At 42.2% G+C, this 25,190-nt stretch overlaps 1 protein-coding gene across 22 annotated transcripts in view; it reads right to left on the bottom strand.

Moving 5' to 3' along the window:
- The window catches only part of PTK2 (protein tyrosine kinase 2), a 549,666-nt gene that overhangs the window by 135,449 nt on the left and 389,027 nt on the right, over positions 1 to 25,190 (bottom strand). For 9 of the 22 annotated variants that reach the window (XM_077493391.1, XM_077493399.1, XM_077493398.1 and 6 more), the window contains 6 exons: positions 20,995 to 21,015; positions 19,083 to 19,180; positions 15,408 to 15,492; positions 10,216 to 10,316; positions 6,737 to 6,852; positions 764 to 864 (listed from right to left, as the gene is read on the bottom strand). In XM_077493391.1, the coding sequence (XP_077349517.1) occupies positions 764 to 864; positions 6,737 to 6,852; positions 10,216 to 10,316; positions 15,408 to 15,492; positions 19,083 to 19,180; positions 20,995 to 21,015 (522 nt within the window). Of the gene's footprint in view, positions 1 to 763; positions 865 to 6,736; positions 6,853 to 10,215; positions 10,317 to 15,407; positions 15,493 to 19,082; positions 19,181 to 20,898; positions 21,016 to 25,190 lie in introns of all 22 variants that reach the window. The other 13 variants (XM_077493393.1, XM_077493401.1, XM_077493400.1 and 10 more) reach the window with 2 other exon arrangements.

Below are 25,190 nucleotides of genomic sequence, written 5' to 3' on the forward strand. Positions count from 1 at the left end.
GAGAAATAAAAAGAAAAAGGGGGGTGTGCGGGGGTTAGGACTGTGTGATGCACTGGAATGGGTATCACCCCACCCCCTCACTGACAGCCGTCTGAACAGTAAAGCGCTTCGGTTTAGTGTATGAGCAGCGTGGACAGGCCCTGAATGAATGAATGAATGAAATACTTGTATAGCGCACAATGCAAACTGAATCGCCTCTAGGCGCTGTGGCGAGCTTTGATCATCTGCTAAAAGAGGAAGGTCTTGAGTTTTTTTCCTAAAAGCCAGGTGATTTTCTTCCAGGCAGATGTTGATTGGTAGAGCATTCCATAGCCGAGGCCCTTGGACAGCGAATCTCCGATCCCCCTTGGATTTATACCGGGCTTTGGGCACGAGGAGGAGGTTTTTGTTGGCTGATCGAAGACTGCGGTTTGGTGTGTAATGATTTATTTTCTCCATTAGGTATTGCGGAGCTTCTCTAAGCACGCATTTGTGGGTGAGGCAAAGGGTCTTGAACGTGATCCAATTTTTTACGGTTAGCCAATGTAAGCTCCTCAGCGAAGGAGAGATGGATTCCCAGGGTTTTTTTCCTGTTATCAGCCTTGCCGCCGTGTTTTGGATCAGTTGTAATCGCGCAAGTTGATATTTATCAACAGATAAAACAGATACAAATTTTTGCCCTATTCTGTTTACTTTACCCTATAACTATATGGCACAGTGGTTCCACGTTACTGCATCATTAAATTCCCCATCACCACTGAAAAGAGCAATGCATACATCTCACCTTTATAATAAGTACTGTCCTCCATATACCGAGACAGCCCGAAATCTCCTAATTTGACGCAGTCGGTAGACGAGACCAGCACATTTCTAGCAGCGATATCTCTGTCAAAAGAGATTTGGATATGTAAAGACACAAGATATGACACGTATTCAGAATGACTTATGCAGAGATCTCCATTCAAAAAGCAATCAAATTATTATTTTACTTAAAGGAGCTGAAAAAGGCAGAAGGTTTATTTTAATACATTCAATGCATTAAGATAAAAAGTCTTCTGTGTGCAGCAGCCCCCCCTAATGCTTCCCTGAGCCCCATCTCCGTCCAGCGATTCCTCGGCCGTCTGGCACTTACCCTCCTGATTGGCTGGGACACAGCAGCGACGACATTGGCTTCCACTGCTGTCAATTAAAGTCAGTTAGCCAATCAGGAGAGGGGGGGCGAACGGCAGTTCTGTGTCTGAATGGACACACGGAACTGTGGCTCGGCTCAGGTGCCCCCATAGCAAGCTGTTTGCTGTGGGGGCACTCAACAGGAGGAATGGGGCCAGGAGCACAGAAGAGGAACCCGAGAAGAGGAGGATTTGGCCTGCCCTGTGAAAAACCAACTGCACAGAGGAGGAAAGTAGAACGTGTTTAAAAACAAACAAACAAAACTTTATAATCACTTTAAGAACAGACAATTCACAGGTATGCTCAGAAAAGAAGAGCACAACATGTTTTTATGAACAAAATAGCTGCATATACATTTTCACTTTCCTTTAATTAACTCCACAAATCAAAGATTTATGTAAAAACAAAAGATCATTTCGTAGGGAGTAGGTCCTTTTTTACTGCCTAGCTGTAAATCCTGCCAGCAAAGTCCACCGATTCCTGTAATGGGATGGCAACAATGCTGCACTGCTCCTGAATTCAGAGCAAAGTTGTCACTCATGTAGGCTGGGCCTGTTTGCACAACAGTGGGAGGAAAAGGTGTTGCTTGAGGGGTGTCAGCACTGTCACACCCTCTTCTTTCTGGACAGACAGTTGCTGAAACTCTCTGACCCGGGATCTGCAGTATCTGGGAGGAGGAGTGTGTGAGACACAAATGAAGGAATATTTTGCTCCGTTAGGGAGGGTAGATTAAGTTTTTGGATAGCTTATGAAGCTAGTGAATCACACAGGATTTGAGACTCGTTTAGACCATTAAACAAACTTTACCTGTACCGGTACTGGCCGACTTTGCCGCATTGAGGGGCCAATGAACGGGGCCATGTATTGTACAAAAATACCACCAAGGCTACAAAGGAGGGGCTCAACAAGAAGCACATTAAGGTCATGGCTTGGTCTAGTCAGTCTCCAGACCTTAATCCTATAGTAAATATGTGGGAGGGAGCTGAAACTTATACTTGTCAAGAGACAGCCAAGAAACCTTAAGGATTTAGAGAAGATCCGTAAAGAAGAGTGGACCAAAATCCCTCCTGAGATGTGTGCAAACCTGGTCACCAACTACAAGAAACGTCTGACCTCTGTGCTTGCAAACAATGGTTTCTCCACCAAGTACCAAGTCATGTGTTGCTTGGGGTTCAAATACTTTATTTTACTCACTGAACTGCAACTTAATTTAAAGCATTTGTTTTATGTGGGTTTTTTTTTCTGGATTTTTGTGTTGATATTCTGTCTCTATCATTTAAAATACACCTCTGCTTAAAATTATAAACCCTTCATTTCATTGTAAGTGGGCAAACTTACAAAATCTGCAGGGTATCAAATATCGTATTTATCGGCATATAACATGCACAGGTGTCTAACACGCACACCTTCACTTTAGGAGGGAAGTTTCAGGAAAAAAAATAAAATTTTGAAGAAAAATATGGGTCAGTGCCCATCTGCAGCCCGGTCAATGCCATCTGCAGCCCGGTCAATTGCCCATCAAAGCAACCTAATAAATGCCCATCTACTGCCTCACAATTGCCCATCAATGCAGCTTGATCAATGCCCATCTGCAGCCACACAATTGCCCATCAATGCAGCCTCACCCCATTGCCATGAAAGCAGCCTGATTAGTGCCCATCTGCAGCCTCACCTCAGATTACTGCTGCCTCTAAGGGGACAGGGAGGGGGGCAGGACAAGCGCCGTCAGATTACATACAGAGAGGAGCTCCTGTTTACTCGGTGGCCTCTTTAATACAAAGTCCCGCCTCCTGGACCGGCTTCTATGATAGACAGAATACTGGCCCAATGCTGGCCCAGGAGACGGGACTTCCTATTATAGAACCCGCTGAGTAAACAGGAGATTCTCACTGTATGTAATCTGATGGCACTTGTGCCGCCCCCAACCCCCCCCACGCGTTCCCTCCTAGCCCAAATTGCAGTATCAGCGTATAACATGCACACACTATTTGCACCCGATTTTTCTTTGTTTACAAACGGTTTTTATTATGGAATAGGTCAAGATACAAAAATTGACAGTTAGATGAATTGTACAAGTAAAGATATAAGGTGATCGTACAATATTGCTTATTTGAAAAAGTTTTTAGTGACAGGAAACACACATTGGTTGAATTACATCAATAGGGAGGCTTCCCATAGATTCCATTTATTGTGGTATATATGCATGGTATCAAACAACATATGGTGTATTCTCTCTGAAAGTTTAATATTAGCCATACGGTTAAGAACCTGAGACCAAGGGACAACTGATGAGCGCCAGTTATAGGCAATGGTCCAGTGGATGGAGCTGAACATAGTATGTATTAGTCTGGAGCTAGTATGTGGGATGTCTTGTATAGGGAGGAATAACAGGCACATTTGGGGAGTTAGAGGGACTGTTCTACCGGAGATACGTTCGATCATCCGCTTGGCGTTAAGCCAGATATCTTTAAGGAGGGGGCAGTCCCAGAAAATGTGAAGTAAATCCCCCCGCGTGGGGTAGCCTCTGAAACATAGAGGGGATGTTGAAGGGTAAAAAGAATTAAGTTTGGAGGGGGTAAGATACCACCTATATAGCAGTTTGGTGGCAGATTCTCTAATAGAGGTAGTTTTGGAAGATTTATGCAAGTTTTCAAATATAGTGTCCCATTGTGCGGAGGAGAGTGAAATGTTTAAGTCTGATTCCCATTTGAGCATGGGGTGAGATTTGTCAGGCATATTAAATTCATTCAAAGTTTTACACTGTTTACAAAGTTTTGCACCCGATTTTTCAAGGTGAAAAAGTGCATGTTATACGCTGATACTGCAATTTGGGCAGCAGAGTTTGGTTAAGCAATAATTAATTTCAATGGCCAGAATAAATGAAAACTTTGACTTTTGAATTATCCAGCGTAAGCGACTAAACTTCAACGAACATCAGCTTCTTGCGATTCCCTGAAAAGCAGCATCCAGACCGGGAGTGAAAGCACTGGGAGGCAATCAGGTGTGCTGCAAGCAAATGTTATGACAGAAAACATGGTGATAGGAGGAGAAAGCAGAGTGAGAAGCGGGCTGACCTCACAAGTCTCCTGCTCCTTTTTTCACTGTCCAGTCAGCAGGCTGGACAGCGAGGACACCAATCTGCCATTTACAACAGAGACAGTGTTGTGACCTGCCAAACAGCGCTGTCCATCATACATCTCAGAACCTGATGGTTAGAAATACAAATCCATTGGCCGGTAAAAAGCCCCTATATGTATTTACACATTATCTGTATATTTAGCCGATTTCTTTTGAAATCAGCTTTAGAAGCTCATTTTATATATTTGTTTCTATTTAAAAAATAGTCAGTAGAGGTCGCTGTGGGGTTAAAATTGAATTTTCCCACATGTACAATATTCCCTGGGTAGAGAAAGCACAAGGTGACACACAAACAGCAAAGAAGCTGAAAGCCTGTAACAGCCGATAAACTGAGGCGGACATTTAAAGTTCAAATAGGGGGATTCAAATGGGAATACGGCCTTGTAGAAATGAAACTAAAATTTTTAAAGAAAGAATATTGAATGTCTACAGTAAATAATTTATTGTGGCATTGATACCTTCACACGTTTTCTCCTCTACAGTTTATTAATTGTATTTTATCATTTGTCCTGCGTTTGACTTCAAGTGCATTTATGCTTTAAAGAGCAACTCCACTTTTTTTGCGAAAACCACACTCCCACCTGGGTGATCTCTGCACACTGCAGGGATATTAAACATTGTGGCAGAATCTCCTACCTTTTATTATTCTGAAGAAATAGACTTTTGTCTGTGTACATGTGCAAAGTGAATCTGTATGGGGGTGATTTTATAATTATAAAGCTGCTGCACTTGCAGGGTGCCAACGAGGAAAGTGGGATTCACTTTGGGAGTACCTCACCAAAAATGACATTTTTGTTGCAGGGGATGACAAAAATCAGACTTGTATCTTAGTGCAGACTTCTGGGTAAGCCAATCACACAAGCAGGTGAGTGTTCTGTACACCACCTGCGTAAAGAACATCTCCAGATCGCCATATTGCATTTTACAGAAAATTACAGGAGCTGCACGATTAATCGTTAAAGAATCTAAATCACGATTCGACCCTCCTCGCTATCCTGTACTTGCTTCAGTGTAGAGAGTTCTCTGCGCAAGCTGACAGCTGTCAAACCCACCCCCCCTCAAAAAAAAAAAAATGCAGCCTGCCAAGTTTATCACATCATTGCTTAGGCAGAGATAAAGAGAAAAATTTTAACATTTCGTTCTTTCAGATCAAAGGAATGAACTTCTGTCTGTAGATGAGGGCAGTTAAACCACTTAAAGTGGATGTAAACCCTTTCCTATACCCAGTGAAGTGAACAGCCTCAGATGATACACAGGGATGAAACAAATCCCCCTACATAAGACCCTTGCACACCGGGGCAGTTTTCAGGCACTTTAGCTCTGGAAATTGCCTCTTCTAAGTGTCCGAAAACCGCCTCCCATTCATTCAAGTGCGACTCTTCACACTGGGGCGGTGCGCTTGCGGGATGTCCCGAAAAGCCCTGCTGCAAGCAGCATCTTTGGGGCGGGTTGGGAGTCCTGTATTAAGCGCTCCCAAAATGCTCTGCCCATTGGAATGTATGGGCAGCGCTTCCAAAAGCACCTGAAAAGTGCTTCGGAAGCGCCGCAACACGGGCATTTTTAACCCCTTCTTTGGGGTTAAAATCACCCTGCTAGCGGCCGAAAAGTAAAGCTAAAACGAACGATGCTTCAGCACCAACGTGGCCACGGCCCCAGTGTGAAAAGGGTCTAAGTTTTACATGTACAGTGCCTTGCGAAAGTATTCGGCCCCCTTGAACTTTTCAACCTTTTGCCACATTTCAGGCTTCAAACATAAAGATATAACATTTTTATTTTTTGTGAAGAATCACCAACAATTGTGAAGTGGAACGAAATCTATTGGATTTTTGAAACTTTTTTAACTAATAAAAAAATGAAAAGTGGGGCGTGCAAAATTATTCGGCAGCTCCTTCGAGGGTTAGGCCGGGTTCACACTGCTGCGATGCGGGAACGCTGCAAATCCGCTGCGGGTTCCCGCATCGCATGCCTCCCGGCGGCAGTTCACACTGCCCTATGCGAACTGCTGGGAGTGTCAGTGAAATGTTACTGACACCCCCAGATCAGTTCGCATATCGCAGTGTGAACACCCATGTGATCCGATTCTGCTGCGGACCAAAAAAAGGGTCCTGTGCGAGTTTGGACCGGGTGCGATGCAAATTCAGCCATACTATCTGTATGGCTGAACTCGCATCGCACAGAGATCGCATGTGATTTGCACTGCAGTGCGGTGCGAATCACATCCGATCTCGTCACCGCAGCAGTGTGAACTGAGCCTTAGTGCTACATTTAATAACGTTAAATTTCAATATGACTTGTGTCACAATTGTTTATGCTTTATTTATTTTTTTACTTGCTGTTTTCTTTCCCATGAAAGTGGAGTTACCCTTTAAATTTGGCAAGTTCACAACATTAGAAGCTACAATAAAGAACTGACTGATGAAGTTATTCCTGCAAGTCATGATCCTCTTACCTATGTACAAATCTTTTGCTCTCCAGGTAGGCGAGCGCTGTGCTGAGCTGATAAGCGTAGAGGATAAGGGACGCCAGGTCCAGGTTGTATTTTCGGACTTGTAAAAATGATCGCAACTGTCAATAGAAAAAAAAAAAAAAAAAAAGGCAAGTATCAGTACAAAACTTACAAAGAATCATGAAAACTTTGCAGTGGTGATCTGTGCGGAAGAGAAACAAGGGAGCTGCAATTGCTGTCTTGCGGACTTTGTTTTTAAAAGGCACATGGCTCCAGGGCTGTCCATCTCACCCGGGGCTTTACTACCTTATAAGTGGCCTGGAACTTGCCTGCAGCTTTTAAAATCTGAACTTTAATTCCTGCACATTGGTGACAAGTTCAGTAGCTCACTGGGTAGTGAAGCCAGGATCAGGATGGCATTCCTGGAACTTGTACCTTTAAAAAAAAAAACAGGGCAACAACGACATTGTCCATATTTCTCTTTTCCCAGGTTCACCGCAATGGAATTCTGCACAGATACACAGATCTTAAAGCCCAACTCCGGCTAGATAACAATTATCCCTTGCAGTGGGGGATGTGCCCCACACTGCAAGTGTTAATAGCCAATTTCTTCCAAGGGAGAGGAGACACAGTGTGACTTACCTGATCCTCCACTCCTCCCCCGGGGAGGCAGCACCCCACTATCTGGTGGTGGACTGTCCCCTCTGTATCCTCATGTCCATAGCAGTGAACATAGGAAGACCGTTGATAGGGATTATGAATTTATGCCCACATCCCTAAAAAAACTACACACCAAAAACAAAACCCTCTGTGATAGGATTTTAAAAAAAAAATGGTCTAAACTTTATTTATTCTAAAGAAAATCAAGTAAATTATATAAAAACACATTTATATGCAGTCATGTAAAAATGCTCTGGGCTTGGTGATGTCAGGACTCTGTGGGAAGGAGTGGAGAAACGGGTAAGTAAATATCTTTTTTTGTTTTGTTCCCCTAGACTTAAAGGGGTTGTAAAGCTTTGTTTTTTATTTTCTAAATAGGTTCCTTTAAGCTAGTGCATTGTTGGTTCACTTACCTTTTCCTTTGATTTCCCTTCTAAATGTTTTTTTTCTTTGTCTGAATTTCTCACTTCCTGTTTCTCCTCAGTAAACTTCACACCATCATCCGAGCGGTGTTTAGTCAGCCAGAACAGCTTACTGAACAGCTTACTGAGGAGGAACAGGAAGTGAGAAATTCAGACAAAGAAAACAAAGGAAAAAAGAAAAATTTAGAAGGGAAATTGAAGGAAAAGGTAAGTGAACCAACAATGCACCAGCTTAAAGGAACCTGTTTAGAAAATAAAAAACAAAGCTTTACAACCCCTTTAAACAAGGAATTAATTCCTTGCAGTGCAGGTACAGCCCCACTACAAAGGATAATTTTTCCCGGAGCTGGGCTTTAAACACATAAGACCTTGCATAAAATATGGCCATCGTATTCATCATGAAACGAGATTAGAGATGAAAGACAGGAAACAAATTTGACATAGTAATTTTACGAAGGAAAAAAGCTTGAAAAGTGTATTGGCGCCAAGATAACAATCACCTAAACGTCTATGGGCAAGTTAAAGACGGACCTTCAGTCATTTTTTTCATCTTTCCATATATTAAATGTTCCGCCCTTGTTGTTGTTTTAACTTTGGATAGTAAAACATTTTTTTTTTCTGCCAGCAAATCCCTTATACAGCCCACTCCCTGTTTCTTGTCTGGTCATTAGCCCAGGCTTATGACATCATGCACAGCTCTCTCTCGTGAGCGTTTGCCAGGAAGGGAGGGGGGATGAGTCATAAGAGGGCCAATGAGAGCAGCAGGGCTGTGGAGCTGGAGGTGTGCCTCTGTGTACATCCAGGAAGTGAACAGGCAGCAGCTTCAGCTGCCCACAGTTAAAATGGCTGCAGTTGGACTCAGTGGAGGGAGATTTCTACAGCATATTTTGCAAGTACAGCAATTCGTTGGATTAGGAGCATAATTAGTTCCAGAAACATGCTTGTAATTCAAAGCACTCGTATATCAAAGCGAGTTTCCCCATAAGAAATAATGGAAACTCGGAAGATTCGTTCCACAAACACTGCTGATGTATGCAGTACTGTATGTGGCCAGGGGTGTGGGGGCGCTTATGACACTCGGAGAGCCTCGGAAACTGTTGACACGTTTGGGGGCTCTGACGCACGTTACGCCCGCCCCACCCAGCTGGGAATGTCTCAAGTTCTCCATCATCCCCGGACCTCTGGCCACATATGGTAATACACACACCAGCGGCTTGAGTACTGCTCATCTTGTGAGACAGCGCTCGCAAATCAAGTCAGGATAAAAAAAAAATGATATATATATATTTTATATATATATATATATATATATATATATATCTCGTCTTGTGAAACGCTTGCATACAGCGTTACTCGCAAACCAAGGCATCACTGTACAGAATCACAGTATATATAAAATAACATGCAAAGTGGTTGGAGGGAAGCTTCAGAATGGCAAAGATGTTTTTATTACAAATTATGTGAGAAAACAGCAGTTCCTCTTTAAGACAACCAGGAAACGATGCTGCCATGCCACAGCCAAAAACTCAGCTCACTTTAACTGTAGGGCTTGTTCACACTACAACACACTCCAGATCCTTTCTGGAGGCGTTTCTGCATGCAAGTTTTTGACGCGTTTCCAGGCGCATACCAGAAGCTTTTTTTTTACATGCTCCAGTGCATTCTTGTGCGTTTTTGATGCATTGTACCGTGTTCCAGTGCAGGAAAACTGCGGCATGTTCTACTTTTTTTTTTCTGGAATTGGAACACCCTGAAACTGACTGCACTGGTGTGAACTATGCCATTGGAAACCACATAACCTACTTTCCATGCGGTTTTGATGCAGAAGAAAAAAAAATGCACTGGAATGCATGTGGTATGAACTGGCCCTTACTCAGTGTAAAAAAAAATATTAAATCAACCACAGCCACATTCAGTAGGCCTTCAAAGCAGGTGAAGGCTTGTATACAAACAAACCCGGAAGTGACAAAATCTTCTTCGCTTCCAGTTTCTCACATCAGAGAAGGGGGGGGGGAAAGGAACTTCTGTTCTTCTCAGTGTATGCTTTTGAACTGGTTGCATCAGTCCTGGGCTCCCAGATCATCCCATCTGGGAGAACCCAGGAAAGGTAGCAGCGGGAGAGGGGGAAACCCCTCTTCTGCCAACTGTAAAAGCGATCAAGCAGCTCTATAGACACTCTGTTCACTTTTACACTGTGCAGAATTGCCTGCTGTAAAAAAACAAAAACAAAAAAAAAACAACAGCACTGGGATCATGGTCGCAGCCGCAACCATGATCCCAGTAAAACCACCTTAACAGGAGGCCACATATATATATAGACAGCTGTATTAAGGTGGTTAAACTGAAAGCTCAGTTGGGCTTTAATGATAAGGAAACAAGTCTGTAAAAGTTAGTACTTACCTCTCCCAGTGTACACAGCTCCATGATTATCCACACTGGGTTTTCTGTTATCACTCCGATTAACTTCACAATATGTGGGTGGTCAAACTGACGCATCGTTACTGCAAATGAAAAAAAGACGGGTCATCATTAAAAGGATATATAAAGCTTTTTTATAAATGCATGTGGCAGTCCAGATGGATTTAAAGAATTTCTATAATCTGTGCTAATGTTTTAAGAAACTTGTCTATGTATAAATTGTAATTTTATATATATATATATATATATATATATATATATATATATATATATATATATATATATATATATATATATATATATATATATTAGGGCTGTGGAAATTAAAGATGAATTCCTTGATTTATTTTTTTGATCTATTAAAATTCTTTTGATTGGTACTCACCTCTCCGTCGGCTTCCGGGTATTCAGGGAGTTCCGTCGATGATCCGGTGATGTCACGGAAATCGACATCACTGGACTCCTCCCCCCTTCCCCAAGTGCCTCCGTCTGCTAACGAAGGGAAGGGGGGAGGAGTCCGGTCACGTCGACGTTCTGATTGAACGCAACGCGTACAGGGGAGGAGCTATGCATGACGTCACCCGCTGCTGCCCTACGGAACTAAAACGATTGTCGGCTTTACATGCTGTGTTTTTATCATCTTTATGTAAGTAGTTTGTGTTTTGAACACAAAAATGAAATCTTATACTTAAGCGGTGAGCACTTAGATCTTTTCTTTCTACCCATGACCTGCCGTCCTTGCTGAGATCTAAGGAGATGTGAGAGAAGTTTATGGTCCATGTTAACCCTTTTGATACCCGCTTGCATGACCACCTGTTTGCACAGGGGTCCATGCCATAAGGTGAGAGTGATTAGTTAGAACGGAGGTGGAGGGATTGTCACACTACTGTGGGGAAAAAAATTACTTACGTCGGTGCTACAGTTTGAATTTAAAAGGTATTTGTGTGAACTGTGAAGTTAAGTCATGGATTGTGGAAACTAACTAGTGTCGGGTGATTGTATATAGTGTATACCACATTTACCACTGACTAATGCAGAGTTGCAATGCAAGGAGATCAGCTAAAAGTAGTTGGATTTGTATGTGCATTATAATTAATCGAAATTAGTTGATTAATTGATTAAAAAACAAAAAATGATTAATCGAACACGAAATTGGTATCATAATATATATATATATATATATATATATATATATATATATATATGTATATATATGTATATACACACACACATATACATACATATACACACACACACACAAAAGCGGCCATATTTGCTCAAATTATTCAGGCTCTGCCTCTTCTTTATACACAATGGTTGTGCTTCATCACTCTCTCTTACAATGCGCGTTCTACTTTTTGCTATAATAAATATCCCCAAAAATGTTTAAAAAAATAAATAAATAAAAAAAATAAAAAAAACGAATTTCTTCATCAGTTTAGGCCAATATATATTCTTCTTTTTTTTTTATAAAAAAAAATAATATTGCAATAAGCGTATAATGATTAGCTTGAACAAAAGTTATAGCTATAACTATGGGAATGATTTATGGCATTTTTTTTTTTTTACTAGTAATGACGGTGAGCGGTGATTTTTAGCAGTACTGCGACGGACAGATCGGACACTTTGACACATTTTTTGAGGCCATTGACATTTATACTGTGTAAATGTCACTGGTAGGGAAGGGCTTAACACTAGGGGGCGATCAAGGGGTTAAATATGTGTTCATGCAGTGTGTTTCTAACTGTACGGGGATAGGACTAACTAGGGGAGGAGACATATCATTGTTCCTACTTACTAGGAACAAACGATATGTCCCCTCTCCCCTGACAGGACAGGAATTAGTGTGTTTACACACATAAATTTTGTTCTAGCTCTCGTGTATTCGATTGCGAGTGACTGGCGGCGATTGCGACTGACAGCCATGCGCATCGGGTCCCCCACCGTGCAGCGGTTGTGCACCTCTGGCAGCTCTTTTTTTTTTTTCCACAAAAGGACCTCTGGCGACTCTTAAAAGGGAACTATATATATATATATATATATATATATATATATATATATATATATATATATACACATATACATACACACACATACATACACACAGGGTTTCTCACAGGGGTGCCATGCAGCCCCCCGTAAAAAGACGTGAGCCGGCCGGGAACCAGTTAATGCATTCTATGCATTAAGATAGAAAACATTCTGTGTGCAGCAGCCCCCATAAAACCTTCTGCGTGACATCAGAAACCTAAAGCAATGAGGAATTTGTCACTTCTGGTTTCGGTCTCATGTAAACAAGCCGCAAATCTCTCCAAAAACTGGACATTTCACAACTCATGCTATCACAAGGGATGTTGTAATAAAAAAAAAAAAAAAAAAAAAAAAAAAGATACAATGTAAAAAATAAATAAATAATTCAATAAAAAAAAGAAAAATAAAGAGCGCCTCTGCCCCCTTGTGCTCATGCTCAAATGTGAATGTGCACATAGCTCCCGCATGCATACACTCACCAGCCAATTTATTAGGTACACCTATTCAATTGCTTGGTAACACAAATCGCTAATCACCCAATCACATGGCAGCAACTCAATGCATTTAGGCATCTAGACGAATTGCTGAAGTTCAAACCAAGCATCAGAATGGGGTAAGAAAGGAGAAGTGACTTTGAATGCGGCATGGTGGTTGGTGCCAGACGGTCTGGTCTGAGTATTTTAAAAACTACTGATCTACTGGGAGTTTCACACACACAACCATCTCTCGGGTTTACAGAAAATGGTTAGAAAAAGAGAAAATATCCAGCAAGCGGCAGTTGTGTGGAAGAAAATGCCTTGTTGATGTCAGAGGAGATTGGGCAGACTGGTTCCAGATGATAGAAAGGCAACAGTAACTCAAATAACCACTCGTTACACCCAAGGTATGTAGGATACCTTCTCTGAATGCACATCTCAAACCTTGCAGCAGATGGGCTACAGCAGCAGTGTAAACCCCATTCCTGTGGGACTTCTAGGGCGCCTTTTGTGGATGCACTTTTGATATTTGAGCCTTGGAGACACGCCCTATCATCTACACCTTGCGGATGTGAGAATTTAAGCCACCAGCGTGTACTGTTGCTCTGACTTGCTTTTATTATTTTTTTCCTATTCAATGAATCTAATATGTAAATACTTTTGGCTTTGTAAAATTATCAACATTAGATAGCATTCTTCCTATGTTGCTTTACATATTGAAATGCTATGACCTATCTATACTTATATTACAGATATGAAAATAACAACCCAATGCTGCCCTATAATAAACCACCCCTGAGGAAGGAAAATGCACAATAATGCAACAATTCCCGCAACATGTCGGGTACATGGTTGAACATCTAATTTGCTGACCTCCTTCTGTTTAGGTGGCATTTTAGAATTTAGAAGCCTTGGGTTATTCTATGATGTTCTATATGTCAATTCATTGATGTATTGTTACAATTCATTGTTGATGAATATGCTTCTATACTATATATATATATATATATATATATATATATATATATATATATATATATATATATTTTTTTTTTTTTTTTTTTTTTCTACCTTTATAAAATTAATAAAGTTGGCACTATTGTGCCTTTTTACTTAATCTTGATTTATTTTATATTTTTTATACGCACTATTCTGCCATTCTAAAAGTCCAAAGGGGCGTCCCCTATATGCGCTTTATGCATGTTTTCCATTATACCATTTAGCATGTTGGCAGTATAATTCAATACACTATTCAATTCTCATCCATTTAATTTTTCTCATGGGCTACAGCAGCAGAAGACCACATCGGGTGCCACTCCTATCAGCTAAGAACAAGAAACTGAGGCTACAATTCACACAGGATCACCAAAATTGGACAATAGAAGATTGTAAAAACATTCAAAGTGGTGGGCATGTTCTGTAAATGAAGTGATGCAAATCCTCAAACAATCCATGTTAATTCCAGGTTGTGAGGCAACAAAACAAGAAAAATGACAAGAGGGAGGTGAATACTTTTTCAAGGCACTGTATATTGTGTTTTTGTGTATTTTTTATTTTTTTCACTAAAATTTGATTCTGAAAAACGGCTTGCGCAAATACCACGTGACATAAAAGTATGCAGCACCCACCATTTTATTCTCTAGGGCAGTGTGGTGAACCTTGGCACCCCAGATGTTTTGGAACTACATTTCCCATGATGCTCCACTACACTGCAGAGTGGCTGAGCATCATGGGAAATGTAGTTCCAAAACATCTGGGGTGCCAAGGTTCACCATCACTGCCCTAGGGCCTCTGTTTGAAAAAAAATAATAACGTTTGAGGGTTAGAAGTAGTTTCCTAGCAAAAAATAAAAATGGAGATTTTAACATGTGGGACAGGAATGTCAGAATGGGGCCGGACTGGAACGGATTCATATGGGATCTTAGCATCGCTTTGATTTGAATGAACATGGGCAGGAAATATCATCTCAGCTACTCAAGTATATCATACAGAGAGGAGTCTGGCTCCTCATTCAATTAAAATTCTCCAGCAGGCTAAACGCGTAAGCTGGGCTACAAGCCAGGGCTGTCCTAGAGTGCGAGTGACTGTGGTGGGAACATAAAGTAAACCCCCGAGGTGGGGGGGGGGGGGGGGGGAGGGGAGGGCAGGGATTGAAGGGAAAGGTTCGATATTTTGTTTATAATACACCGAATCAATATAAATGGGGCACCGTGTAAAAATGTATAACAGCACGTCTCTAGAAAGTAATGAGGCCCAAACCCTGGCACTACTTACCCTCTTCTGCCCAATCCTGTCCTAGGCTCACTTACCCTTCCACCTAACAGGAGCTGCTCATTGTGTGGCCCTAGTTCAGTATATCTAGCATATTAACCTCCGCCTCTGTAGACAGACCCCGGTAGAGGCAATTATTATTATTATTATTAAACATACAATTAAATCACATCAATTTAAAAACACAGAAAGAGGATTCTAAATGTGACATCTGCAGGCGCCTGCAGGAAGGAAGAATCGCTGCCTAAATACCACGACCTTCTCTAAATATAACGTTGTATGGGAGAACACAGAGACGTGTCCTGAGGGAGACCTCCTGATAGCGGTCACGTCTTCTAGATCAGAGCAATGGTGAACAAACTAGCGATGTGCAGAAAACGAACAGTGAAGACTTACAGGCCTCTTGTAAGAACTTCTCCCGCACACTGTCCGACGTGCAGTTTTTACAGGTTTTGATGGCGACGGACAAAGCGGGATTTTCCTGCAGAAAGAAAGATGCATATGAATTCCAAATGTTTCTGTGAAAGTCTGAGAGGTGATCTTATGCAACGTGAGATTTGTTAGCTTGTGCATACACATGGGTTCCTCAAAACAGTCCGACAGTCAGCAGTATAACTCTCACTAATATATAATGGGGGTTGATTTACAACTGGACTGTGCACTTTGCAGAGTGCAAACGCTCTGGAGCACGGGTCCAGACAGTCAAATGTTCTTATATCAAACGGTCCGAATCTCATGTTTGTGTGATGACTCAGATCCTTCACATCATAGCTCCCCCTTTCCATCAGCTCCATGACCCCTTTTACACCTCCATGCCCCTTTTACATTGCAGTTCCCCCTTTACACCTCCGTGACCCCTTTTACATTGCAGTTCCCCCTTTACACCTCCGTGACCCCTTTTACATTGCAGTTCCCCCTTTACACCTCCGTAACCCCTTTTACATTGCAGTTCCCCCTTTACACCTCCGTGACCCCTTTTACATTGCAGTTTCCCCTTTACACCTCCGTGACCCCTTTTACATTGCAGTTCCCCCTTTACACCTCCATGCCCCCTTTTGCATAGCAGTTTCCCCTTTACACCTCCATGACCCCTTTTACATCTCCATGACCCATTTTACATTGCAGTTCCCCCTTTACACCTCCGTGACCCCTTTTACATTGCAGTTCCCCCTTTACACCTCCGTAACCCCTTTTACATTGCAGTTCCCCCTTTACACCTCCGTGACCCCTTTTACATTGCAGTTCCCCCTTTACACCTCCGTGACCCCTTTTACATTGCAGTTCCCCCTTTACACCTCCGTAACCCCTTTTACATTGCAGTTCCCCCTTTACACCTCCGTGACCCCTTTTACATTGCAGTTTCCCCTTTACACCTCCGTGACCCCTTTTACATTGCAGTTCCCCCTTTACACCTCCATGCCCCCTTTTGCATAGCAGTTTCCCCTTTACACCTCCATGACCCCTTTTACATCTCCATGACCCATTTTACATTGCAGTTCCCCCTTTACACCTCCGTGACCCCTTTTACATTGCAGTTACCCTTTTACACCCCCATGCCCCATTTTACATTCTAGTTCCCCCTTTACACCTCCATGCCTCCTTTTACACCTCCATGCCTCCTTTTACCTAGCAGTTACCCCTTTATACCTCCATGCCTCCTTTTACTTTGCAGTTCCCCCTTTACACCTCCATAACCTATTTTACATTGCAGTTCCCCCTTTACACCTCCATGCCCCCTTTTACATTGCAGTTCCCCCTATACACCTCCATACCCCCTTTTACATCACAGCACCTCCCTTTAAACCACAACGCCCCATTTTACATTGCAGTTCCCCCTTTACACCTCAATGCCCCCTTTTACATAACATCTCCACCCCCCTCCCTTTGCAACAGCACCCCCTTTTACATCACAGCACCTCCCTTTACACCACAAGGCCCCCTTTTACATAGCAGTTCCCCCTGTACAAGTCAACGCCCCCTTTTAGATCACAGCTTCAACCCTTTATACCACAGCAGCCCCTTTTTACCACATTGCCCTCTTTTACACTGCAGTCCCCCCTCTTTAAGCCAAAGTGCCCTTTTACACCACAACACCCCCTTCAACATTGCAGTCCTCATCTTTATACCACAAGGCCCCCTTTTACATCATCTTTTTATCCTGGTCCACTTTACATGAATTCCTCCTCCCTATCATTTTCCTCTTCCGATTACAGCGCTTCCCAATCTTTAGAACCCTACCTTCAACAGCAAGCAGAGGGAAGAAGGCACGCCATGACTGGACAGAGGGTGGGAGCTGCATAACTTTTCATTTTACTAGGTAGGCGATTTGTTGCTAGGTCCGCCTGCGTCCTAGCAGCAAATCACCGGCTTATTAACTTTTACAAGTTATGCAGCTCCCGCCCGCCGTCCAGTCATTCAGCGCCCCCTTCTCTCTGCTTCCTGTAACGAACTAGAGCTGTGTCTGCGGGGGGGGTTGTAGGAGGGACACCCGAGGCTGCCAAGTGGCGCAGCACGGTCCAGATAGGACTGTCATTCGGTCTGCGTACAGACTGCGGTCCGCCATTTAGTGATGCCTGATCTACAGGTTTGTAAATGAGGTAAAGCTTCACTTTGCAAAGAAGACCCAATCATGTGCAAGTAAAAAAAAAAAAAAAAAACAGCACATGATTGGATGATGGAAGTCAGCAGAGCTTCCACTCATTTACTAAGCTCTGAAGCAACTGCACTTGAAGAGTGCACAGTCTATTTTCCTTTAGTAAATCAACCCCATAGTGAATATGCAAGTGTCTGAATTCACTTACAATAATGAGGTTATTATATAAATCTTTATTAATTTCAATTCTGTTGCAATATCAAAGATCTTTTCCCTATCTTTCCTAAGGAATCTCTGTGAGAGAGAGTTGAGATAGTGATCATGTCCCATTGTAATAAGGGTGACCATCAGATTTTTTTGAGGAGCCCATGTTCGGGAACTTTCAATTGTGTAAATCGGACTAAATGATGGCCAATAAAGGGTACATGTAGGGGGATGTATCTTTATTTGTACTACTGCCAATGTCTCTAAATTGCTTGTATCAAGCTGATTAAATTGTACTTATATAATATTGCTTTTTCAATTAAGGCCTCATGCACACTGGACATTTTTACAGCTGCTCCTTGGGGTTTCTTGTGTTTTTTTTTTCTCCTGACTCTAAACGCCCCTAAACCTGGAAGGAAGACCAGATAGCACCACTGAAAAATGTAAGCACTGACCGCGGTGACAGCTCGCCGCTGGACAGCTTTTAGGGCAAGTCTGTCATGATGTTAGTATGCAGTGCATACTAGCACATTGTGACTTAAAGCGGAGTTCCACCCAAAAGTGGAAGCGGTGGAAGCGCTGTCTATCTGCCTCCCCCCTCCTCCACTTGGCACCTTTTTTTGGGGGGGGGGGGGGGGTGCGGGTACCTACTATTTTTGACAGGTAACCGTCCACACGTCTGAGAGATATCGCCGCGGCGAGATCACTCGGAAGTTCACCCCCCTCCTTCCCTCGCTGCCGGGCCATTCAGAAAGCGCAGTGTGCTTCATGCATGCACAGTAGGGAGCCGGCCGTGAAGCCACAAGTCTATATGGCCGGTTTCCCTTACAGGCAATGGTGGTGGTGGTGGTGGCAGCACCTGAGAGCCAATGAAAACATCAGCCGGGGTGCCGCCATTGCTGAATTTTAGGACAGGCAGGTGTCCCAATATTGACCCCGACCAATCAAAGCATTTTGATATCTGCATAACGCCCCCAAAGAGACGGCCCCACTGCTTGCAACGGGGCTAAGGGATTTTGAAAGCACTAAGGCAGGGTATTAGGATTTTTTTTTAGTACACCACCCTGCTGGCTCCTCCCATAAGAAATGACCTGCCTGCATTGCATAGAGAATCACAGTTCTAGCGATGATGTATGTGTGTAATTTTATTAACCTGTTGATAAGGGGGTTACCAAAGGCGGCAAAATAGAACTTAATTAAACTTTAGATTTAAAATGTACTGTGTGCTCAAACACCTTTAAAGAATAATATAGTGGTCTCTATACCCCACTCACCGGACTCATGTAAACTCCTTGATGTACATCTCCAAACTGCCCCTCGCCGATACATCGCCCAAGCTCAATCCTGTCCCGCTGGATCTCGTAGTCTCCCGCTGTCAGGAGAAAATGATTGAAACTTTGTAACAGAGTTAGCAAAGAAAGCGCATAAGAACATCGGGCAACGAAGAGCTACACAAGACAATGGCGGACGCTACCGTCCTCTCTTGCAGGTACACAGCAGAGCGCACACGCACTCACACACACAATATCAACGGCAAGCAAGGCACGTCACAAACATGTTTTCAGGGGGTGGACAACCACTCAAAGAAAGAAAAGATTTCATTTTGATCTGTTTCCCTATTGGAGAGCTATTCCTTCACTTCCTGTTCAAACAGAACACGTAAAGGAAAATTCCCCCGAAAAGGGACACAGAGGGCAATAAAAACCTGATAGCCTCCAACTCTTTTCCACTCCATCCAATATAAAAGTATAATGTTTTGGCTGACGTTGGGGTTTTATATTACATTATTTATTTTTTTCTATTAACAGCACAAGAAATTCACTTTAAAAAAAGAGAAGTGCGGGATATGAAAAAATAAAAAACAGTCATAAGCATCTAGGTGGATTTAGCATTACTCGATGCTGCATCTGTCCCCCCACCGCCTCTAAGACCAAGAACTGAGCAATCTAAGACTGCTGATTGCTCAGTTCTCAGTGAGCAGAGAGCTGGTGACTGAGGGTGATATCACTGGAGAGATCTCTGGAGAGATCCTGACTTTAATGTCTGGATCCACCCAGATGTCTGACCGGCAGCTGGCTCAGCCTGAGAGCTTGAGTCAGCTGCGCCCGGCACTCCAGTGAACACTGGGGGGACAGAGAAGATTGAGAACTTTCTTCTCTGTCCTCCCAGTGTTTACTGGAGTGCCGGGCGCAGCTGGCTCAAGCTCTCAGGCTGAGCCAGCTGCTGGTCAGGCATATGGCAGGATCCAGACATTAAAGTCGGGATCTCTCCAGAGTCTGGGCCGGCATTAGTGGCGTTAGCCGACAGAGGCCTTTAGCCTGCTGTCAGCTGAATACGGGGGGGGGTCACAGGAGTACAGAACTAAGTGACTAAGTGCAGTCCTGTAATCCCCAGGAAAAGTAGGGCCCAAAGAGCTTTTCCGATACTTTTCCTTTAAATCATACCCTGTGGTAAAATGCAAGGTCCACCTCACCCCTTTAGAAATCTGCTATTAGTAAGTGTAAAATGTAAAGAAAAGAGTTATTGTTTATACTCACTTCACCCCCGTGACGCCACACTCCTTCCAGTGACGCCACACTCCTTCCGTGGAATACAGAGCAGACCAAATCTAATGAGAAGACCATCTTCCAATAGACTATGTCATCTCGTGAGATTTTGTCCTCTCGTCCTGGAAGGATGGTGAAGTCACACCCGTGGATGCGGAAGTATAAAACTAACCTTTCTTTTTCTTTACAGGTACATTTTAGATGATTTGTAAAGGGGAGAGGCTCCAAAACAGGGGAGAGGCTTCAGGCAATTTGCATTTTACTGCAATTTTTACTGCATTATATTACCTTGCAGGGTACAAAAAAATAAAATAAAAAGCGGTTTACTATCGCTTTCAAGATGCTCGGGCTGCAAAGCAACGCATTGCAGCATGTGTACAGGCGGGTCCAGTTGTACTGTAACATTCCTGGTAAAGCCATGGCTCGGCTGTCTGTTCTTTCCATCTGAAAGAGCCCAATCTGAGCTGATCCTGCTTTACAATATCACGTTTACCAAAAAAAAACACAAACTCTGGCAAAATTAAATAGCGGAGCTAGACCCTACCCAAAATAAATGGATGGCAAATAAGACGACATGTATGAAGGACAGGCAACACTTCACACTGGGCAGGCAAATACTGTGTACACACAGACCCGTTACCTTCATCTAATCCATAGTTTTCTGAATGGCATTTAGAGAGGGAACAGAAAATAGACTGACTTTACAAAACAAAAAGGCACATACAATACAGAGAAATAAACATGAATCCTTGTAACACTAGCAAAAGCATCGTCTGCAGAAGAAAGGTTTAGTACGGGCTTGTGTTTTACAAACAAAAAAATTCCAAACAACTCCTGCAGTCGGAGCACCCCCCAATATGAAAGGTTTTAATACTCATTTTTGTCCAAGGTATTTTTAAATGCATGTTTAAATACCCTACCTCCAGCTCCCACAGACATCACATACGATGCAGTACCAGCAGTCCTGCATTGTAAGCCATGATGTCAAAGGCCTATCCACAACCCAGAATGTCAGAGTGGAGAGGAGAATGCTGCTTGCTGGGGGAGCGATGGGTTTTTAAAAAGGCACCAAAGACTAAAATGAGCATTTAAAGGAGATCTAAAGACACAGCATACACTCCGATATCATAATATCAGCATTGTAATAGCAATACAATAGTTCTATTTGACAATCCAATATAAGCTTACTTGAAAACGTTTTTTTCCTGTCTGTCTGGCTGTTTACTACCAATTGCTAAGGACTACATATCCCATGGTACCGTGCTGCCTCCAAGCAGTGATTCCTGTACTGACCCGGCTTCCTGAAACTCCTCCTCTCAAGCACCTCTGTATTTAAAGTGGTTGTAAAACCAATATATGATGATGATACAATGCCCTCTGTTAGATAAGGACATGTGCCGCACTGCATGTGTTTCATAAAAAAAATGATGATGATTTCTAACCGATTTCAGAGCGCCTCCTAGCACTCACATGACTCCTTGCCCTTCTCTTCTCCTGGGTTAAAAGCTCTAGCCGACTGGGCCGAGAACTCCCGCTGACATCAGCCGGGAGGAGAGGGCCCAGCAGTCACGTAAGCACTCCGAAATCAGGTAGAAGTCATGATATTTTTTAATAAAACACATGCAGTGCGGCACATGTGCTTATTTAACAGAGGGGATGGCATCATTATAATCTAGTATTATTAGCAGCAGGAGGGGAGGGGGCGGGCACTGTCACAAACTGACTGGCGGGGGGAGAGAGGAGGACAGAGCGGAGCTGTGGCTGACAGAGGCACGTAAACTGACTGCGGTGTTGGGGCTCAGCAGCCATGATAAACCGTGGTCAGTGGGGTTGGGCAAAACCAGGCAGGATCAGCCAGGTGTTAGAGGGGGCCAAATTACACAGCACAAGCACTGTGCTGTATAACATGCTTTAAGGGAATGGGATCCTTCTTTTCTTTTAGGTTAAAAAACACTTTAAGGAGGCAAATAAATTTTACAACCATCAAAATCGGGGAGTAAAGCTTTTTTTTTTTTTAGAGCTTCCCAACAGCAGCTGATCCGGACAGACACCTTATTTCTGATAACACATTTTTGTTATATTGTATAGCTAAGGTTAACATTAGGAGCAGGGAAACAAACTCTGTTTTTATCCATGGGATATTGTAATCTCATTTGTCTATTAGTTTATTGCTAGCATACACTGCTTTTGTGATCAGTGCGAGAATGTGAATCTCCACACACATTGCTAAAACAGTGCAGCCTTATCTCTCTGGGCAGGGTGTGCTTGTGGCTATTCACTTGCATTCTCTCCCTGTCGGACCATTCATATCAACCCAATATCAGGTTTTTAAAACCCCATGCAGGCGGACCTCTCTCCTGCCTAAGCGCAGGGAGGGTAAAACTGAATTAACAAAGCTTTGGAAGATGCTGATATTATCAGCAGTGCTCAAACCTATGTCTCCATTGTAAACTAGACTAGACAGGAATGCCTGTAATTGTGGGGTCCTGCAGCAATTGGTGAATGGTGCCCTAATAAACAGAAGAGATATTGCATATTGGCAGCACACCGTGGTGGCGGGAGCAGCAGCTGTGTCCGTGCAGCCTCTGTGTCCCAATTGAAATGAATGGGACCGAGTGCACAGTGATGCATGGAACATCTGTGCCTCCCTCTGTGGGCAAACATGGCACTTGTATGGGCGTAAGCTATAGTACGCCCGTGTAAACCAAACCTTGATCATTTTTAGGGGTTTGGGCGATAGGTCTTGTTCATATTACTGTACCAGGCAGCACGGTTGGTTGTTTTTGAGGGGACTGTGGTGGTTTTGCAAAAAAAGAAAACACACACACACATTATTATATATATCTATATATCTATATATATATATATATATATATATATATATATATATATATATATATATATATATATATATATATATATATATATATATCTATATATATATATATATATATATATAGATAGATATATAATCATTTATTATAATTGTAAGACTTGAAGTGGTTCGGAAGCCTAAAGATTTCTTACCTTAATGCATTCTATGCATTAAGGTAAAAAACCTTCTATGCTGCAGGAGCCCAACCTGATTCAGTGACGTGCACGAGAGCAGCAGCTCTCATCGCCGTCTCCCTCCTCATTGGGCAGATTGATAGCAGCGGCAGACATTGATTTCCGCTACTGTTATTTAAATGCTGTGACACGGTACCAGGGAGTGAGGCCGATTTGCGTGGTTTGCGTCAAGAGACGCAGACTGGGAGGCTCGGGAGCAAGCACGCACAGGTGCCTCATGGAAAGTGCCTTTCTCGGGAGGCACTCGCGGAAGAAGAGACGCCTGGAGTGCCGGTGGGGGACCCTAGAAAAGGCCTTGTGCAAAACCATTACACAGAACAGGTACGTATAACAAGTTTGTTATTTTATAAAAAAAATTAAAGTAAATGAAGGTTTTTGACAGCTAGTGGGGATCTTTCTCCCCCTGCTAGCTGTCAAAAAAAAAAAAAAGAAAAAGAAAAAAAGACAGTGCTCTGTCAATGGAAAGCTACAGGGTCCGGCAGCCTTTGCGGCCGTTGGCTTGTAGTTTTCAATGAACTACCATGGCGCTGCAAGCACTGTGGCAGTTCATTGAGTCTTGTATCAGCTTCTTTGTACGAGGTATTAGCAAGCCGATACAATGACAGATCTGCAGGAGAGCTGCATGGCACTAGAGATCTTCTAGTCACTGGTGCAATGCTTTCCATGCTGCCAAAACAAAAAATAATAAATGCACATTTTTTTTAACCAACAAAAAAATAAATTTTATTTGTCAAAAGGTGAACCTATCCTTTAAGTGTGAATACCCAGACTCTCATTATAAGTTCAGTTGTGAGAGATTCTCTTTAGATTGCAAGATACTTCACCAGGATCCACAGAAAAACACAGACAGTAAATTCTGATCACCATCGGACAGTAATGGGGCAGTAATGCCGGTAGAGGAAACAGAAAAGTAGGTATTACCGCGCTAATAAGGAGACTAATATAAAAATTCCTATGGTGCAGCAGACACCGTGAGGGTCAAACACCACCCACAGTAGGTATGTAAAAAAATTAATAGATGGCGTTGTGCTCCAACAAAAATAGTGCTAAAATATAGTGACAATATGTATTAATTCAAGTAATACACTTACTGATATATGTAAATTATCAAACGCATTGCTCCGCAAGGAATAAATATGATAATGATCAGTAAAGTGCAAATAAAGTGACTATAGTGTATAAATGCTAAAAATTTCACAAAGAATAAAAAAGGGGGCGATAGATGAAAATAAAGTGACTGTAGTGTATGAATACTAAAACTTCCACAATGCATAAATAAGAAAATAATAATATTCAACAATAGTCCATATATATGGAAGTGCAAATAGTGCGGATGAATCACAATTTGTAACTGATGATTATCTTCCAACCATAACACATTATATATATATATATATATATATATATATATATATATATATATATGATCTCTCTCTCCCTCTATAGATATATATACATATATATATATATATATATATATATATAGGAGAGATATAGATATATATATCTATAGAGATATCTATCCATCTAGCTATAGATCTATATTGTGATTCATATTCAATAGTTCATATATATGAAAGTGCAGATGAATCAATATATATATATATATCTCTATATCTATAGAGAGAGAGAGAGAGAGAGAGAGAGAAAGATAGAGAAAGATCTTTATATATATATATATATTGATTCATCTGCACTTTCATATATATGAACTATTGAATATGAATCACAATATAGATCTATAGCTAGATGGATAGATATCTCTAT

This window comes from Lithobates pipiens, unplaced genomic scaffold (assembly GCF_037356315.1).
Source record: "Lithobates pipiens isolate NorthernLeopardFrog02 unplaced genomic scaffold, aLitPip1_a1.2 Scaffold_19, whole genome shotgun sequence".
NCBI lineage: Eukaryota > Metazoa > Chordata > Amphibia > Anura > Ranidae > Lithobates > Lithobates pipiens.